Source organism: Plectropomus leopardus, chromosome 20 (assembly GCF_008729295.1).
Source record: "Plectropomus leopardus isolate mb chromosome 20, YSFRI_Pleo_2.0, whole genome shotgun sequence".
NCBI lineage: Eukaryota > Metazoa > Chordata > Actinopteri > Perciformes > Serranidae > Plectropomus > Plectropomus leopardus.
Genome location: NC_056482.1, coordinates 7,477,666 through 7,499,344, shown reverse-complemented (window position 1 = coordinate 7,499,344; position 21,679 = coordinate 7,477,666). Strand labels below are relative to the sequence as shown.

General features: G+C 37.9%; 1 protein-coding gene across 1 annotated transcript; it reads right to left on the bottom strand.

The window, feature by feature from the left end:
* Positions 1-332: 332 nt before the first annotated feature.
* Positions 333-21,291, bottom strand: ttc33 (tetratricopeptide repeat domain 33). Its single transcript, XM_042509669.1, has 5 exons — positions 21,265-21,291; positions 19,760-19,986; positions 11,381-11,462; positions 5,982-6,113; positions 333-1,171 (listed from the first exon to the last, which is right to left on the bottom strand). Exons 1-5 carry the CDS (start codon positions 21,289-21,291, stop codon positions 797-799), a joined length of 843 nt encoding a protein of 280 aa, XP_042365603.1. The 3' UTR covers positions 333-796.
* Positions 21,292-21,679: the final 388 nt, after the last annotated feature.

Here is a 21,679-nt window from a genome sequence, read left to right as displayed (position 1 = left end):
AATTCTTGAGCTATGGCTAAAAACATGTGTCGTGAGGTCACGGTGACCTTAGACCTTCGACCAACAAATTCTGATCAGTTCAGTGCTGAGTTCAAGTAGACATTTGAGTCAACTTTGAGGAAACTTCCTCAAGGCCTTCTTGAAATATTGTGTTCACGAGACTGAAACGGATGCAAGGTCACAGTGACCTCTGACCTTTAACCACCAAATTCTTATCAGTTCATTGTTGAGTCTAAGTAAACGTTCATGCAGAATTTAAGAAAATTCCCTCAAAGTGTTCTTGAGACATCATCTTCACAAAAATGAGACAAACGTTGAATCCAAGTTGACGTTTGTGCCAAATATGAAGAAATTCCCTCAAAAACGTTCTTGAGATATCGCTCTCATCAGAATGGGATGAATGGATTGTCAAACCGAAAACATAATGCCTCCTGCCACAGCTACTGCCGGGGTGGAAGCATAACGTAATCCCAAAGGGATTAGCTGAAAACAACCAGATTGTAACGTAACCACAGAGTACATTAGCTACAGTGTTATTGTGCTATCCAGAGGGAACGTACAAGACCAGGAGACGTTTAAGTTTATGGCTTCAAAACCTGTAAAACTCTACATGCACATTTAACAAAGTTAAGGTTGTAGGGATGGGAAACATAAAATAAACTAAATTGTCTTTTATTCTGTTGCTTTTGAACTATTTTTTCTGCTATAGCTTCACACGCACTCACTAGAGTTACAGAAATAAATCATTCAGTCTGTCAAAATGTATCCAGGAAAACGAGCTCATGCTGATACAAATTCAAAGTCCTCTTGCTTTGACAAACTGTTCTTTTGATGGAGTCCCTGCGTCCTCTGATCCCCCTTCCCCAATGAGTACATTTTTTATGTTTCCATCAGCATCTACGACCACTGCGGTCCTCTTCAGCTCCTCGTAGCGCGTCTGTCGCTCAGCAACAGCCACGCAGGCGGCCAGCACCTCATCAGACTCAAAGTCATACTCCTGCTCCAGCTCGGGGGCGTTAAGGATTTGTTTTTTGGCCTCCTCCTCTTGCCGAGCCTTCTCCTTGGTCGCTAAATGCTGCTTCTGTAACCTCCGGGCCCACTGCAGGTCCTCCTGCCACAGGGCGCTCTCTGATGGGCACAGGTGGATCGCAACCTGGAAGGACCTCACAGCCTACACGGACAAGCAGCGCGTGAGCTCAGGATTCAAACACAAGCTTTTTCGGGAGGGGGCATGAAAGATGGATGAAGGCAAGTTTATGGTCTCCAACAAATCGAATGCTTAAGCCAGAATTCATTCAGGCCTTTCATGCAGGGTCACTGTAATTCTCACAGATGAATGGGATGATCTGTGCAGCTGAATGAGCAGGTGGGTGCATCATCAGCATGTCGACATGCAAGACCCAAACACTCTTCGGCTGTGTTGCGAGCAGATTTATGGTTTCATTAAGAAAACATCAATATCTCTCAGCTGACTGTGCAGTTGGAGATGTGAAAATTATTGTCCTATTGAACAGAAATACAAACGGCCTCCAGTCGTTTACGGGACCTGATGTCACGCTTTAGCCTTGACCATTTGCTGCCAGCAAAATGGTGAAATAAATCCATTGTTACATGATATCTGAGGTGACTCATGAGCTCACATATTAGTTTAGATATCTGTGATTTATCAAGCACATTCTGTGATAAAGAGTTATGTAATAGTTGGTCTAGGGCCTTATTACCACAGTACCAGTTAGATAAATGACAAATATTCATTCATTTGGGAACTATTCTTTCTACCGAACATCACACGCTAACCGTATCATTATACAGAAGGAAGCGTGCATCTACTCCTGCACGAGAGGCTCATGCTCTTGACAACATTGGATGTAAACCAGAGTTATTGAAATTTTGTATTTTGTCATTAGTTTTTATTCTTATTTTGTTTTTAATTTAGTTTCAATACGTTTCAAGGGTGGGATTCAGGTTAGTTTTTCTCATTTAAAAAAGTTTGAATTGTATTCAGTTTTAGTTTTGTTTAAATAATGATATCGAAGGCATTTGGCAGGGGCGAGATTTAAGTTCAGAATAGTTAATACAATACAAACACAATGATTTGTGAAGGTAGTTGACTCAGTCATGTTGACATCCCAGTCTCAACATATCATCAGTGCCTCGTAATGTTTGTTGTGTTGACAAATCTGTCAAAACTGAAAAAGATTACAACTAAACACATTCCCTGTGTACTTTTCTTTTAAATTTAACGGATTAAAAGTCAGACATGACCGTGAATGAAAGTTTAACTTGTAGAAGGTGACTCCTGAAACTGAGCCAACGCGGTCAGCTGGATAATTTTACTGGAAAAGACATTCTATTGGAGTTGTTACAGGACAAAACATTCATGGACAACAGACAAGTTTAATTTTTGCCCGTCATCAAGCAATGCTGGGAACTGACGTTAATTATTGGCAGCTCACATGACTTCCTGCCAGCGACGTTTGTAATTCAATTTGTTAATATTTTGTGACACTACACTGCTTTGCAGTGATGAGAAAGAGAGTGATTTTAAAAATTTGACAAAAGATTCATGTCTTAACTTGGAGAATCACACTGCTCACGCTGCGGAGCCTGACTGCAGTAACAGAGAGCAGCTCTGCTACAGCAGCAGGCTGAGGTGGACACATCACAGCTGACTACAGTACAGAAAGGACCTGAATAAGATCGGGTTAATTAACCCTGTGAACTCTGCGACAGAAATGCCATGTCAGGGCCTATACTGATATTTTTCCATATTGTGATGTCATTTCTTGGAGTGTCTTAAAAAACATATTAATAATGATAATTAAAAACTGATTAAAGTATTGCAATTGTGTTATTAAAAAAAAATTGAACGTTTTTTCCATCCGAAAATACATGCACAAAATGTACTGATTTTGAAACATGAAAAAAATGTTCCCTAACACTCAGGTTTCTGAAATATGTTGACTTAATAATTTTCTAGATATGCTCCTTTTTTTGTAAAATTAGTGCAGGTGATGTGAAGGATTTATTATTCCTTACACCTGCCTATATAATTTTTTTTTGCGCTGTTTTGCACTACACGTAACTTAAACATAATGACATCATCACGATCATGCAACATGATGACATGGAAGACAAAAGCCTTAGCTTTGTGCTGCAAAAAGAATGAATGTTCAAGCGATTATGGTTTTTATTTTGGATCGAGACATACAGGGTTATGTATACAACGATCCGCAGTCGCCAAAACGGGGAAATACCAGTGTAATTACTTAATTACACCTTGTACGCACAGCACATAAGGTAACGTGAGGTTATGACATGATGGCAGAGAAGAATGCATGCTCTAGCAATTATGGTTCATATTTTAGACCGATTTACACAAGATCATGCAAACACGTTTTTTTTTTAAAGTTTTTAAGAGTTATACAGATTCATTAAAACAGATTTACCCTGATAGTTCAGGAAATCTCTTCAGGAACTGCCATACTAAATCATTAAAGTTCCCCAGCATATCCTGCGTACAGATGAGAAGTCCTGATAAGAACTGCACAGCAATTCAGTTGCACCTGTTTCCAGTAATTCAGTGAGCCACACCTCTTATGAAAAGCCACTCCGTAAGTTAGTAAATCATCCCTATGAAACAAGTCTCGTGATCAACCTGTGGAACAAGTCAGGCCAAGGAAGCGTCACTAATGCATCACACTTAAAGCGCTTAGTTACCTGAACAAAAACAACCCATGTTATTTCCTTACTAGCCTTTCTTGGTACAAAACAACTAAACTACACTGTAAACATCTATTTTCTGTTTCGAGGAATTTCTTCAGGAAGGTGAAAATAAAGCGGTATAAGCCTACTTGGTTCCTTAAAGAAGTATTTCACTGATATAAAGAAAGTCTTTGCATAAAACTAAGCTGCCTATACAGTACAAAAATGCAATTTTTAAAAAAAAAAATGACCAGAAAAAAAGAGAAAAAGGACTGTGGCATTGGTTTTTGCTCAAATGGTGCCCGCTGATGGGTGATGTAACACGACCTCGTCCGTTTGACACAATGGCGACCTTATGTTACATTTAAACTGTAAGCTAAAACGTTTCGGAAAACATTTAAGGCAAGAAATTTGCAACTCAGCAAGATAATCTTTACACATTTTTATATATAGCTTATATTTGATCAGCGCTGCTTAGTTTTACTGTTTGATCTCTGTTTTTTTTAGCCTTTTTTTCCTCACTGTGCAGGAAGCAGTATGACGCCCACTCACTAACATAATATTGATTTATATCAGATCAGCACTGCCTAGCTTTTACTGTTTGATCAGATTTGGTCCAGGTTTGAGAGACAGAGAGAGGGGGGCGAGTGTGTCTCTTGATCAGTGCTATACTCTTCGAGTCCATGGTGGTGGTGGCGGGAGGGTTTGCGGGTAATATGTACAGCAGAAGAAGCCTGTAGCACTACATCAGAAATTCATCACAATGACGTAATTTACATCATTTGGCGGTGTTTCGCTGGGAGGGGAGGAGGGATATCTAGGCACTGGTTAGATTGAAGTTTTTTTTTTTCATCTACATAAACCACCCACACTTTGATGCGCTGGTTAAAAATCAGCAAAGTATCCCTTTAATAGGAATCTCACATCAAGCAAAAATTGCTTACAGCTAGATAAAGAATGTTCCCACCTGTTACATAAATAACCTGCAGTTCAGCCGAAAACATTTTTGGCAGGTTAACTGTTACACAGTTTGATTAATGAAACCTGTGCCTAAAACAATAATCAAGTTCCATCTTGAACAGACTAAAGTCTCATCAAGTCTTTATTTGGAAAGTAATCCTTCAACAGACAAAATGCCACAGCAGGCAGATCAACCGGCTCCCTAATGATAAAAATAAGAAGATAAATGGCGACGGAGCTGTCATGCTGCAACGCTATCAATGCTCGATGTTTTTACAACTAAAATCAGAAGCTATATGTTTGTTTTATTTGGGTAGTTCCCAGGAATGGAAATTAAAGAAGGGAAGGAAAAGAACGGACTCATGAAAGAGAAAAATGGGGAATCACTGGCGCTCACATTTGCACAAACAGGCGCTACTCAAACATGTTGATGCACACAAAGCTCTTAAACTCGACCCAACAAGCCTCGCTAAAAATAGACAAGCCTTTTTTTGCCCCTCTTCCTTCCCAATAACTCCATTATACAGGGAGGTGTGTCTATATTTGGTTTAGCTCAGGTAACTTTCAGCACTTCCCATTGTTGTTTACGGTGCCGTAGGACAGGTCTCCCGTTTTTGGAGTGACATGCAGTGTCATTAGCTGAAGGGTTTCTGAGTTCAGTCCTGTTTGCTTGGCTCCAAAATGGGCACACAGTGTAACTGAGAACCGCGGGTTTCATACACCCACAGGTCCCGGCGTGTTCTGGGGCAATTTAAGCAATCGTCCAAGCCCGGGGCGAGTGGGTGTGATTTGAAAGAGGAACAGCTCTCCGAGAGCTTGCAGAAAGTAGTAAACAGAAATAACTGACGCATCTTAACAGAACATCAAAAATGAAAATAGAACTGATTAATGGTTGGCTACTATTACAGGTGCAGCTCATTGGAAAAGCAGATATCGAAAATTCAATGGGGCCACTTTAAAGATAATTGAAATGACTGAGCAGGAAGCCATCAATTCTTATGAAACACAACTGAGTGGATTTTGACACAGTCTTTATGTGTCAGCTTCATTTTGGGTTTGTTTGTATGAGCAACACAACAATGCATTTGTTTTTAATCACCGCAGTCTCAGCCATCCTCACTACCAGCGCCATGTGCAATTAGTAAATATTGTTCTGTGATTTTTGTCCCCTCCCGCAATGACTCATAAATTCCTCCAGCTAGTACTTGCGTTTGTTTACAGCCCTGCAATTGATTGAAGTGCGACAGCTTTTGCATCACAGTGTTCTCAATTTTTTTTTTTTTTTTAATTTGGAGTGCATTGCCAGGCATACTCACCAAATCCACCTCTCCCAGGTTGAGCTGTGCCCGGCCCAGAGTCTGCCAACCCTCCCACCAGAGGGGGCTGAACTTCACAGCCATCTCCGCTGCCTTCACAGCAGGAAACACTTCCTGCAGAATGGTCAGTATCTGTGGAGAAATAAGACATTGTTAAAGTTAGAGTTACACAAACTCGATTCCTCAAATGAACACAGTATGTTGCAAGATTTTCCAAGAAAAAAATGCCCAGAATTTTCTGCTTCCAGCTTTTCATATGTAAATATTTGTTAGTTTGGATGTGTCCGTGCAGAAAAAAAGCCAAGGCCAGAGCATTATGTTTTCTGGTTGTCTGTACATGGGTCCCATTTTCATGGACGTGATATCTCAAAAACACCTTGAGGGAAATTCTTAAAATTTTGCGCAAATGGCCATTTGTACTCAAAGATGAACTGTTTAAATTTTGGTGGTCAAAAGTCAAGGTCCCTGTGACCTTGTCTTTCTAATTCTTGTGAATACGAAGAACAACTCAAGAACAACTTGAGGGAATTTTGTCAAATTTGGCTTAAAGGTCCAATCCAATTAACTGATTTTACATTTTGTTGGTCAAAGGTCAAGGTCACTGTGAACTTGCATTCATCGTATTCTTTGTGAATGAGATATCACAAGAACACCTGAAGGGAGTTTGCACAAATGTCCACTTGGACTCGAGAATGAACTGATTATGATGATGTTTTATAGTGATGATGTTTTATATCCGAAATGTCAATAGTCAGCTACACTGTGACATCACAATGTTCTGCAAAAACCCTTTTCTGGCCATTATGCAACATCACAAATAGGAAACAGAGGGGGAAACATTTGTTGAGACACTGAATTGGTGACACTGAACTCAACTGTATAGATCTGTGCTGCAGGGGGGAAGATTTGTGTGAAGCATCCATGTTTTCACAGACAGACTGTAAGTGCAACTTGACTGGTGTGCAGAGGCAAACAACCGTGTGGCGGTACTTCTAGTTCTGTTTTATATGGATTCAAATTGAATATCTTTGGGTTTTGGATTGTGTCAGACTGAACTGAAGACATCACCTAAGAACATTTTTTTACATTATATAGGCCAAACAAGTTCTTAACAGTGTGAATCATTCAATATTAGAACATACCGTACACCAAACAATAGCTGAGTCATGATCATGAGTTGACTTTATCAGTGCTCACATTTAACAGTGTTGCACTGAGTTTATTAACCTCTTCAACCTTGCCAGGCCCAGCAGAGTCTGATGAATCATCTTTTATTCAGACACAAAGTAGTTCAATGCATGCGGTTTCATCTGGACATTTTTTAATATTGCTTTGCTGTCATGTTAAAAGCAAGCTGTCAAGGAGCTTAAACCACCATGCAACCATTTGCATAACAATCTGTAAGGAAACTAATTATAGATAAAAAAGTTGTTCAAAAGGTTCACTAATTATTGGCAGTGGTGGAGTGGAGTTTTCTGCCCGAGGCTGCAACTGTAACACAAGTGCCTGAAAAAGTTTGTATTGCTGCCATGTCTCAAGTTTGCTGTCATAATCTCAGTGCCCAACATATTCATAATAAGCTGTCTGAATGATAACAGACATGATGGATCTACATCTGTGATAATTTAATTTTGAGTGCCAAATATGTAAAACATCTATCCAACATAGTCAGCCTAGACCCAAACCAGTTTGCATAAAGGGCATATAGGTCTATAGAGGACACTGTGTCCCTCTGTCTTCATTCCTTCTTGCAGCAAGCTGAAGCTACTGACATCTATGCATGGGTTCTCATTCGCTCTGGTTTTATTATGATCTTACCTACAAAACTTTTTGAGAAATTCTAGCAACTAGGAGTCAGTCACCCTTTATGAGATTTACTGTAGATTCTTGAGTTTCTACTGCATAGAAAGCCGGTAGTCCAAATTAAAAACTAAGACCTGGTACATAAACAAACACTCAAAATTATGTAATGCAGTGCCTTGCAAAAGCCCCCCCCCCCCCCCCCCTCAGGCGTTTTTTTTTTGTTTCATTACAACCTGTAATTTAGATGGATTTTTATAATGGACCTACACAGAATAGTCAAAATTGGTAAAGTGAACAATAAAATGCTAAAATTAAGCAATGACAAATGGTGCTATGACGCATATTTTGACTATTCTGTTTAGGTCCATTTACAAAAAATCTCAATAAAAATCCATTTAAATTACAGGTTATAATGAAACAAAATAGGAAAAACCCAAAGGGGGTGAATACTTTTGCAAGGCACTGTATACCCGCCCCTGTATTCATCAAACACAAAAGAGTGCATTTCAAACTGTGACTCTGTTAGAATGATTATGTTTGCTGACAACATTACAGTGGTAGGACTGATCTCATGAGACGATGAATCAGCCGGCAGAAATGAGGTCTTGCTGCTGGTTGACTGGTGCTTTCACTATAGCCTGGAACTGAACGCTTCCAAAACTGAAGTACAGGAGGTCAACTTTCAGAGGGATGAGATATCTCTGCCATTAAAGGAACACTTCAAACCAAAATCAAAAACACATGTTTCTTCTTGCCTTACTGAAGAGATATTAATACTGAAGAGTTTAAAGACAAAATCACAATAGAGCATAACGAGACATGTTAAGTCCAATTAACCCCGACGAAAAATCTACCGTTTAAATAACCAAACTGGTCATCTCACTATCAGTACACTGTAAAATCTGATGAGTAAATTTTACTTTAAAAAAAAGGAACCTGACTGCCATGAAAAATCTAAGTAAATATTACCATTAAGTTTACCAGAAATGTAGTAATATTTGCTTAATTTTGTGAATTAGTTGCAACATAAAAATGACAAGTTTAATCAAATCAATCTTTCTAAGATTTAGCAACTTCAGTAAACCAAGTTTACTATGCTACAAATCTGTATTCTGCAGTTGTAAAAGATATTTGTATTTTCTTAAACACAACAGAACTCGCAGATATAACATGACAGACTTATTTGGTTTAAAAAGAACAAGATAATTTCAAATGTTCATTTTTAAGGTGCAACAACGTCACAAAAATACGTGAATATAGCTTACTTTCAAGTAAACTTAACGCCTAGATTATTTTAAGTAAGATCAACCTGTCAGATTTTGCAGCGTAAACCCTTCATATAGCCACTACGATGTGGTGACAGTTTTACAAATAGAGCCACTTTCCTCCAGAACGCACAACAGTCTGCTGTAACAGACACACAGACTGACAGGGGACATATTCGGCCCAATACTGATTGAGTTAAACAGAAAGAAAGTGATGAGGGGAAGTAAAGGACCAGCATCAGTGTAAGCACCCTCGTCATCTGGGCTAGTAATGGGAGTATGATGAGATCCAGCCTATTTTCAGCCTGATAATGGACACTAATAGGTTAGATGTGCTATACATGTGTAGTGAAACACATTGGAGATGAAATCTAAGCAAAAACGTCTGTGCTTATGTCAGCTTATGTGCATATTATGCAGGGGAAAATATCCCCTTTGTGGTGGTTTTCCAGACCTGGTCCTCTAATGATTTCCTTCTCAAATATCCTATAATGGATGCTATTATATTAGACATACAATGGTTATGGCTATAAGGAGAGATTTTATTGCGTTAGTTGTAGTCAATGAATAAGAAATAATGGAGTCGGTCTGTCTACGTCCTTTGGCTTTTTCGTTTTTTGAAATATATGGGAACTATTTTTTCAGAGATGCCTACCTCTGTTCGAAGAAAAAGGAAAAACAGCTAAGAAATGATGGCCAAATAAGAGATAAAAAAAGACATAAAGCTATCAACCCAGAGGAAAAGGAAGTGAAAAGAACAAGCGAAAGGAGCACGGAAAAAAGCCAGAACACTGAAGCATTTGGAAACATGCTGCTGACTTTTAGTTCTGCCATCACCGTGCTGATAACACTTATCCGGCTTAAAAGCATACCAAGGTGGCAGCTGAAAGCGGGTCTGTGTGGCCGTGATGGCTGATATATAATTACACACAAGCAGGGATGTGTGAAAGTGCATACACAGCATGCTGGTGATGGATGGATGAAGAACATAAACAGAATATGTCTTCAGAGATCATGCTGGAAGTGGCCAATTTACAGTCTGTTGGCTATGATTTCTTCAGTATCTCATGCACATAAAAATCCAGCCAGATATATATCGCCCTACCAAGATGTAAACCTTTAAAAGGCAGCTGTTGGTGACATTTAAAGAAGTATTTCACTGCTAGGAAGATAGTCTTTTCTGTGGCATCTTCTTTTAAAAAAAACCTACAAGTACCAGAATGCACTGCACCGCATCTGGCCAATAAATGTTCTGGCTGGTGGGTGACACAATATAGGCTTGGCTGTTTTGGACACAGTAAACAATATGGCGATCAGACTGTAACAAACAATATCAATTTACAGTAGAGCAGTAAACTTAAATATGTTTCTGAAAACAATCCAGCCAGAAATGGGCAACGTAGTTACAGAATCTTGGTTTAAGTTTGATCAGCACTGCTTAGTTTTACCGTTTGATCTGAATTTGGTCTGAGTTGAAGAGGACAGGTTACCTTCTAAATTCACTTCTATAACCTTTGTGTTGGCAGAGATATGAAAGTGCAGAAGTACACGCTGTAGTTCAAGCAACAGTCCAAGAGCCAATGAAAATCCGCTGCTAAGATTTTTGTTAAGATTGAGGGAAGTTTACCACAGCTCATTTACATATACTACCCTCATTATTATAACGAAAAGCTGTTTAAAAAATTTTCAGTCAATTTAACTCATAAAATGTCAAGAAATGTAATACTCTTACACCCATTATCCTTATTCAACAGAAAAATAAAACTACATACATTTTCCTAAATCAATTTCCTTTCAACAAACTAAGACTAGGTTAACTGCCTCATTAACTTGTCATAAAACACACTTCATTCAAACTCGACGGAAACAAAATAAAACTCACCAAAACTGTCTCGGTTATCTGTCCACATTTCCGAACATCACCAACTCTGGTTTGTCAATATAAAACCTTAATTCACTGAGTTAGATGTGAAAATATGCTTCGCTGTCTCAGTTTCTATGCTGCATGTTCCATCAGAAGAGACTGACCACTGGTGGTGCATGCTGTGCACCAGATCACCTCAATACAGCATCTCCATATCAGTTTAAAAGAATAAATAACATATGTACTTTTATGGTATTGATAATCATATATTGGGATTGAAAATCATATGTTGGGATTTCTACCCTGGTATACCAAAATACTGCCCAAGCGTAGTTTCCCAACAATGTTATAGAAATGCAATGCTAATTTGGTGGAGTACTCTTATAAAGACATACTTAAGAAAATGTAAATCTATCCTTTAAAAGGTAAACAGTCACAGATATGAGAAAAGGGGTTTTGAAATTTACCTGAGACTTCATTTCATACAGCAGTGGGTTGTCTGGAGTCAGCTGAATGGCCTCATCCAACTTCTTAATGGCCTCCCAATGCCTAAAGAAATCACACACAAATGGTTTAAACACATCATAGATCTGGGGGATTCATGTCATAAAAAAGTTTGTTTATGGCATCATAAACTGGAGAAGCTTTGCAGTGCGATTTACAACTACATAAACATGCATCTGAATTATTTATAGTGCATGGATGTTTATTGGCAATAAAGTTACCTGAAACTCGCTCGACAGACATCTTGCAAAACATCAAGTTAAACATGACTTCGTATTAACTTTGGCTGATGCTCAGTTCTTAAGATAGCATAAAAAGACTCAAATGGACAGTCATAAAGCAGTGAAATTGGACACTCAGTTTTACTGCCTCCGCCCTGAGATCTGATATATGTTATGTAACCTAACATAAGGCCACTGACATGTTTGCTCAGCAGAGACTGTGAAGCCTTTTTCCTCAAAATTTTTTGTTGGTGCTTGTTATAGAGAAGTCAAAGCTGCCCAGATCCTGTCTATCTATTCTTGTAAGACTTCTCAAAAGCTGATACAAACAGACTGTTAAGGAACATTGCTGAGTCATGAAGCGTAGCACCCAGTTATGTAATAATTTCCTGAAAATGTATTAAAATTAGCACTTAACCTGACAGAAAATGGAATTAAAATGTCCTGACTGATAATTTAACTGATAATTTAAAAATGTGAAACCTTTTGGGTGGGTCTTTTTTTCCCCCCAAAACGGATTATGTATTCATGTTAAAAAGCAGGCTTTTATTCTCAGTAAGTAATACAGGATTTTACTAAGGTTTGTGTAGGGCTGGGCAATATATTGATAAATCATAACATGAGATTAAAAATCACATTAGATTTTGGTTATCAGGAAATTGTTAAGTGTTTTCCTGGTTTTTAAGGCTAATTTCAGTCAAGTGATGTATTTTCTCAATTTACCAGACTGTTCTAGCTACTCGACTTTTTGCTTTTACCCATTTCGTCATTATATCCACATGACTAATGATTATTTATCAAAAATCTAATTCTTAAATTAGAAACAATCAGAGGATGACAAGCTGATAAAAATGGTTAATGATAGAAAAGCGAGCAATGAAGGAAAAGTGGTCAATTAAATCTCCATGAAATGTTCTTTTTCCTCTGAGTCATGTAATCAGTGATTGTGATTACATGAAGCGCCACTGTTGCCTCACTTAATATTATTTAAATACTGCATGGTTTGAGGGTTATACACCCAAATATAAACACAAGTATCAATAAATATCTTAGATATGTAAAAACATTCAAATAGTACGACCAAACTTCCTTATTAGTTCTGACAGGATGATGACAAGTGGAAGTGAGGAGAGGAAAGTTACTACTCAAATGTATTTATTTACTATTACCAAGTAAGACCAAGTAAGGGCGGCCCATCATTACACCAATACAGCTTCACTTTTACTTTGGTTTATCCTAAAGTTCCTTTGTAATGTTATTATAATATCAGTCAGAACATTTTATTATATTTAGGTCATTGGTCATGTTATTTCATTATTGGCTTTTATTATATTTTATTAGGTCAAGTGCAAAATTCATCACATTTTCAGGAAATCATGACATTATTGGGAGACACATTTGTTTACCATCATCCCTCCCATGTGTTTTGAGTATTTTAGTTGTTCCTTATTTTCACTCACATAACAGAAAAAGGTCTGCAGGTCTCAGAAACTTAACTTTAATGCTCTGTAAGTCCTTTTGGAGATCATTTTGAACAAAATTTAGGACTGATTTTTGGACAAATCATCACTTTCTTGTTGTAGGAAGTTATACATATGTGGTCCCACGCAGAGGTAGCTTTTATATAGGAATACGGCTATTTCAGTGAGTTAGGTTAATTTACATTTTCTCAACAATTAAGTGCAAGAATAAAGTAAAAAAAAACAACTCAAAGACCTGCAACCTCAGAAATGTGGACTTTTCATGCAGAAGAGTTTGAAGAACTTTAAAATGAAATCAATAAATTAATAAAAAGATGGATAAATTAAATTAGATGTTTGTGAGGTCTTAACTGCCACAAATTCCCTGCAGACACCCTGCCTTAATACAACTCACTGACATCAGTCTTATAAAAAGAAAGAAAAAGATTCTTCTCACTACAATATGCTCCATGGTCTTTTTTCATGCTATAAAGCTGCAAGTGTAAGGCACAACACCTGTCCGCCTGTCTGACAGCACAGCAGCACAGAGTACACAGGGGCTGCAGCAGGCTACATGGACACACACAGGTCCACTGAGGGGATAAAAAGGTTGCAACCAAACCTTTCCCAATAAAAGCTATAATGTTGTCACTTTCTTGTGTGAGCAAGTGAAACACTGATTGGCAACTGGCTTTTTTTCAGAAATAAACAGGATTTGCATAAAATTTGGGCAGAAATCAGAATGCAGCTGCACCACTGTACTCCACTGATCTGTTTTGCATAGACAATTCTTTAGGTTTCTGACAAGTGGATATTTGCTCCTTTTTTTTTTTTAACTCTGAAAGAACACACATATGCACGTTCATGCTCACTCGAACAACCCTCTCCTCCTCCTCTAGTCAATATTGACTCAAGAATCAATTCAATAGCCTGATCAAGACCAAGGCTTGCAAAGATTATGAGGTGAAATCCTGGCTTTGACGTAACAACATGTCTGTCTTGTCCACATCTTTTATAGCTTTATGGAGAAGGATATCCTGACAAATCAATCAAAAAGCAACTAAAACCACACAATGAGACCTTTATCACTTATCAGTTATAAAAGTCGAACTACAGCCAGAACCAGGATGAAGCCTGGGAAAACACTGTCATTTAACAGTCAGAGACAGCAGTGAGGAAATGGAACTAGAGCAGTGTGGAAATCGTACCAACACATGAGGCAAAAGACACTGCAAAATCATGTGAGGAAATTAAGCAATAGGTAATACACCACATGAAGCCTGAGAGCTAAAAACAACTCCTCTACTGTTATCACATCTCTGTACATCAGCCACAAGTAGAGCAGAGAGGGAAGTGAGATGAAAAGAAGCCTGCTACCACTTGACTGATCTCAGAGCACTGCCTCGTGTAGTTTTAGAGAAAGCGACCTCAAACTGAGGAGTTGTCATCGTATTATCGTGCTGAAAAGAGTGCAAGGCTGAAAAATTGTGATCATTTAACACACTGCTGTCCAAGAGAAGAAAACATCCCCGACACATGGTTATGATGACAACACTAAACTAGGAAACTAATCTAAGGCGACGCGCGCGGCACCACACACACACACACACACACACACACACACACACACACACACAAACACAAACACAAACACAAACACAAAAACAGACCCGCAGAAGATGTAGAACATTTCGAATAGCACCACATCTTGAAATCACAGTTTTAGCCTGAAAAAACTGACTAAGCATGGCAGCTGGAAGCCAGACAGATCAGCAAACTATGTGAAGTATTTGGATGACGACGTGACTTGCTGCTTTCACAAAACTCCACACCTCCCACACAACGGTTTAAACTAAAGTGAGTTGTAATTCTGCAACTGACTGGCCTATTTTTTCCACCTGAGTATTTCCACAAGATTGATATTTCTGAAACAATTAGCATTTTTTTCCCACTTTAGACACATGATGACGTCTGAGTGATGGAAATAATCAGTCATGCCTGTTGAGCTTGAATCTTTGAGTAGTCATTGCAAATTTCGGAAGATTCCTAGTAATAAATCTGTATTTACAAATGAATATGCAGTTTGTGTTATGTAATGTTCTTTTGGATTATTCGCTTGTTTTGTTTATGCACCCATTTATTTATCAGTCAGACAGAAAATGGGTATTTTTTTTTTTTTTTCCTTTCCTCTGTGCAGTTCATGAATAAAAGTGCCACCCAGCCATTTCATGCATACACAACAGTGACAGAGCGGTCCATCATCCTTATTGAGATTCTACTCCGCACGGCCGCAATACCTGACGTTACATTTTGCTGCCATATGATGATTACTGTGTGTAAAAAAACCTCACAAATCTGTCTAAATATTGACTGTGGTTGGTAAAACCAACTACAGGAATCTGAGCCAAACTGTAACTTTAATGCAACTCAAAGGTTGCATTAAAACTTCTACATTAGGTCTCATTCACTGATATGTGTAAGACATGTTCTTACTTTGCATACAAAATAAGTTTGCGTGCTAAACCACCTTCAGATTTGTGTGCGCATTAGCCCGTTTTGTTAAAACCACTGTGCATGTTAGTCAGTCAGAATTATTCTTCACTGAAAGGTGCATTTCACGCTATTTGCAATCAGCATACTGAAACGGCCCGTGCAAGAAGAATACCTTTGCCTTGAGATGTATCATGGAGAAAGCAGTTTTTTCTACGCATTAATGAATGTCTTGGCAGTCGTAAACAGCTAAAAAGCAGTGGCGCCCTCAAGGGAAGGCCAGTAGCACAAATGTTGACCCCCTCCATGGGCTCCTCACAAATATAACTGGAGGCCAACATTACTGCCTTTAGGAGGATGTGGTGCATTGCATTTTTTTTTAAGCTAGCAAACTAGACAGCCTAAGGCTTTCAGTGGTACCAACCATGTCTGCTAAACATCACAGCAAAGTTAGGCTAAATTTTGCTAAAGAACAACTGGCATGGCCGTTTTTAAAGGGTCCTTTAACTCACCCACTGAAAATATCTGAATGAAAAGGGATAAAGGTATCCACGAGTCTTCCCAAAACTTGAGAAGTCTTGTTCCCAGTAAATGTTTTCTTATAATCAATGTATTCCTTTGAATCAAATCTTTATATTTGTCTTTTTTCAAGAACAAGCCTACCAAAGAACAATAAATAACATAACATAGATGTCAAGACACATAAGACACTAAAACAGGATTGTTGTGGAACTCAACATGTTAACTGTACCGACATCAGTCAGATTGTCATAGTTTTTAACTTGCTTATATAAAACTGCTAAAACAGCATAACTAAATACATGAAATTCAGTTGTGGCTTTTGGTTTTGTTGTGTCGCTCCAAGATTTTCAGTGGCCCCATGTGATCAAGCCTATGAAAAATTTCTAGGCACGCCACTGCTGTTAGTCACTCTGTTGCTGACATGTTATACCAGTCTCTGAAGAGGATCTCTTTGCTGATGTCAAGGGCTGCAATATCTTTCAGCAACACTAAATATCTTAACACCTGTCTGGAGGTCAATCCGAACCTTTTATATGGAAGCAATGTCATGGCACTAGAAATTGGTGGAGTTGCGATCATTATAAACAAAAACAAAATCAAAACTGCCACATCTCGATATGGACATTTTCATATTTTTTCACTGTTAGGCAGCGCTTGTACACTAGTATATAAATTCTTATCATTGATGAGGATGAAAGGGCATTAATTAGAGTTATTTGATATATTTGGCCGATGCATTGGTCAATTAACGGTTTTAAAAATTGTTGTCAGAGTAAGTCTTTTTTAATAAATGCAGTTTTAATTGCTATACATTCAGTTAAAAGCCGTGCCTTCATCACTGGTGCGTACGCATGATGTGAGGCTATATTTTTTTTGTAGATTTAAATAAGAAAATATTGATGAATCCCAGATTTTTTTGCATTTAACCTTTGCATGCATGGTTTGTCATGACGCTGAGTGTGACTCAACCGGAGATTCAGATCGCAAACAGGTACTCAAGGAGCACTTCAATGACATCAGCAGCGTCTTAACATTGGTAACAACAGACTGACGTCAGAGGTCAATGTCGTTAGAGGAGAGAAAAAACTCCTGGCTGATATCCCCGACCAGACACCATCTCAATCCACCCATCAGCCATTATGGCGCAGCAGGACATCATTTCCCCCGGCAAAATCCACTTTCTCCTCACAAACACAATTACAGGAAGTCACTAAGGGCAACAACATTACATCCTCTGGATTGAGGGGGGTTTTACAAAGTGATTGTTATTTGGCTAAAAAGGTCAATTACTGTGGAGGAAATATCAGATAAACTGTTTTTGAAGAGGCCTTTTTTGTTTTGTGTCTATCAAAAAACAACAACCTCAAATAAATGAAGCAGAGTGGTCACACAAGATGACACTAAACATGGTGATGGCAGTCTGTTTGAAATCCACAAGCAGAGAAAAAAATCACCTAAAATGAAAATGTTTGCTACTATTCTTAGACATAACAGTAACAATCTTTAAGAGTAAATGTCAGTGGGTGCTAAAGTAGATTGTAGGTGCAATTTAACCCTTTGAAACCTGAGCAAATTGGCTGGATTCCATTCAAAAACACTGAAAGGGGATAATGAGCAACAAAAAGAAATGAAGCCAAAATTATCAAGACATTTGTAAAACGTACAAGAAAATTACCTGAAAATTAGTTAGTTTATATAAAAATACATTCGTTAAAGAAAAAAAAGAATGAAAATGATCTGGAAAAAGTGCTTAAATTATAATAATTCTGTATCATAATTTTAAATATGTAATTATAATAAATAACTATACATATAGTTTTTCCCATGGTTTTTTTTTTCTGTTTTTCCCCCCTACCATTTTGTGAATAATTTTCTCAATCTACTAATTTCTTGTGATCTGGGGAACAGCCTTACCAAGGTGCTCATTGCCTTTCCATCCATGTCTTTAAAAGAAAATTTCTAATATTAGAAATATGGGTTGACAGGCCTGAAGATCGGCTTTTCCCATGGCCAAAAATAGACTTTACCGTAGTTATATTCATTTACTGGTCTCATCCTGAGAGCTTTTGAATTTTTTTGAAGAACATATGATTGCAGTCACCAAAACATATTTTTTTCTGCCACATAAAACACCATTCAAAAAATACAGGGAGAGCTAGATGGCTTTAAGTTAACTGTCCTTCTGAAACAACATATTTATTGAATGTTTGTCTTAAGTAAAGAGTAAGTGGAGAGCTGTTAGCTGTCACATCTGTCACTGTGCTCGGTGCAATGGTGCCCTCTTCTGGAGAATTTCTAACATTTTATGTCCCTAATTTTTTTTTTATTTCCATTCATATCTAGTGCATAACAATAACAGTGCAGAATAACTGTTAAACTTGGGGCGCCTGCACATTTTTATAGACAACATTTCAAAACTTTTTCACAGAATTTCAAGGACCCAATATAAAACTTTCTTTGCCCTACGTTTTTTTTTTTTGGTTTTTTTTTTAAACAAATTAGATTCAAACTCTATTCAAACATAATTTCAGCTAGCTGGCATGCATGGAGGGAGAGATGGAACATGGAAGAAAATGATGGCAAGAAAAAGGTCACACATCAACGCATTATAGAGCTGCGTTACATCGACGGCTACAGAAGATACATTTGCTGTTATGTTACATTACATGTAAAGTTATCCATGAAAGATTACTGTTGCACATGACAAAATTCCATGACTTTTTCAAAACTTTCAATGATTTTTGCTAATTACACAACTGGTTTTATTTATTAAATGTGATTCTGAAATTCCATTACTTTTCCAGGTTTTCCATGACCGTGGGGACCCTGTAAACTGTACAATTAGCCCAAATAGTGAATGCAATAATTGCAGGAAGTTTGTGTGAAACTGGACATTTGGATGAGTTTTGAGCAGATTATTTCCTGTAAATATTTCATCAGAGATTAGTTTTCCTGATATTTTAAAGATTTTTTATAGGATTCTGTCTGTTAATCATATATACTTAAGGGAGTTCTTTCTTTCTTTCTTCTTTCTTCTTTGACTAAATCTATGCTTTCTTCTCCCTGGTGCTTGGCCATTGCTCTTTTCGCTCTCTAGTTGTTTTAACTGCTACTTTTCTAACGCAGGACATGCTGAGATATAGACTAAGTGTTTTATACTTTTTAGTTTTCTTACACTCCTTAAAATCAAGAAGATCTTGCAAGACCTGGTGAAGCTTTGGGGGGCCCTAATAGGGTTCTGGACCCTAAGGATGGGAACCACAGCTTTAGGTTATGTTTGAGATAAACAAAGGCTGTCTAATAATTAAAAATTAAAATCAAATAATAAAAGCTGAAGGGTTGTAATAATAGCTTGTTTGTTTTGCAATATTTGTTCTCATCAAAGCAACAGGTGAGCAAATATTCAGTGCCTCGGATTTACAGTCCATTGAATTTTTCTAAACACCATAACTAATCTCACCACCCACAAATCTAATAATTCTGTTAACTTCACATGTGCCTTTGTAAACAGTTTAACAAACAGGTTACAAAGCTGACCAAATAATGGATGTCCACATGTCTCTGTGTGTGCGTTTTGAAGCTGTTATTGACATAATGTGAACACAGCAAACACAGAAAAAACACAAAAAAGAAAGAGAAGTCTCCTCACCTGCCATGCTCGGCCAGCATTGCACCTTCATCCTTCAGTCTCTTGCTCTTGGCTGCACAGTCCTCCAGCAGGATCTCTCGTCGTCGTTTGATGGCGTGCAGCCAGTCCACGTCTTCATCCTGACGTGATGCAGCATTTTCAGCCTTTTCTTCTTCAGCCTCAAACTGTTGCACCGTTGACTTTGAAACTTTCTCACCAACTTTCCTCTTCCAGCAAATGAAGCCATCCTGCAGGGGGAAAGTGGAGTGAGAGATGGGCACCAGTGGGCGTTTATGGACTGTATGCCCTGATATCCTTGCTCACCTGAAATTAGTATGCAATCAGGACTGGAGAACACATGTGCGTAGACTTTTATTTTGAAATACCAGAGATTTTAGCATCATGTTACTTTCAGATATTCACATATCTTAACCTGAAATGTAGCTGCTAGTTATAGGTGTATTTCGTATCTAAGCACAGTGCATATAGCTGTTTAGTATACAACCAATTACAACACGAACACAAACAAACCTGTCTAAACCATGTATGTCTTACAATAAAGTCGGTCTAAACAGCGCTAGCTAAATTAAGCTATAAAACTAGCAAACGCTTGCCCCAACTCTTTTGACAGCTTATTACATTTTTTTCACACGAATAGCACTGAATTCTTTTTTTTACACGACATATTGCATGTGTTTTTACTGTTTCAAGACCGTGAAATAAGCTAAGGCTATATACGCACCGACTTCCACAGATTTCCGTGGGCAAATTTGGACAGGTTCGCAGAAGCTAACAGCTAGCCATGGTGAACCGGAAGTTGTGGGAATGTTTACATCGTCTCTTAAAGAAACACGGACCGTGATTTTTAAGTTAAGAATCTGGCACGTGAACGTCACTATATTAAAAAAAAATCAACATATACTGCACTAAAAATATTATTTAATGTAGTTTAGTATTTTAGTAAGTTGTGCTTTTAAGGAAAAGTTGGGACTAAAATGCAATGTATAGGACGGACGCTTAATTTTGCCCACTAGATGGCACCACAGAAACAACTCAGGATTCCTCACACACACGGTGTTTGAGAGACGTGCATGCTCTGTATGCATGTCACAGATTTAACCTAAAATGAACGACTGCAAAAATACTTTGTAAAGGACTGTACTTATCACATAGTAGGGGATGGCTGGGGTGTGATTTCAGATTTTAACCACATTTCACAGTTTCTGGCTGTAATAAATAGTGAGATTTTGGAGATTTTTTAAAAAACAGGTTTTTCAACCCCACTTGCCAGTTTGAGGGTATTTAAATAAATATAAAATACAACCATTGAAAGTTGAATATTCCTCCTCTACGCCATTTTAAAAAAAAACAACTCCCTCCCTAGTGCTTAAAACAATATTTGAAGTCTATCTACCATTTTGCATCATCCTGTCCCCTTTCATAGATAACAAACAGTCCCTAAATTGACCTAAATAGCCTACAACAGTATTTATTTCATAATAACAACCACAGAGGATGTTAACTACCTTGCGTATGAACCTTTTTCCTTGCATATAGGAATTTCTTATTCCTTGCATATGGGCAGTGAAATGAATTAACATTCAGTTTTCTTAGTACTGTTAAGTTAATGTGACTAGGAACATGCAGAGAAATGTCAACAGAATTGTGTGCAATTTAGCAGTTTATTAGGCAGTTGTGTATACAAATGATTTCAACACTGTCCATTCAGATTTACACTGGTCAATCTGGTAGGGTCCCTTTACACACCAAACAAAAATAGAACAATATTTCTTTGAAGCAGTCCGAACAGGTCGACTGACAGAATGCATCTGCTAACAGTCTACTTGGACACTACTCCATAAACTGTCAAAAAAAGGTCACGGTTTCACACATTCATCCTTCCTACAAAACTTATGAAAAGTTTTGTAATCAAAACTTGCA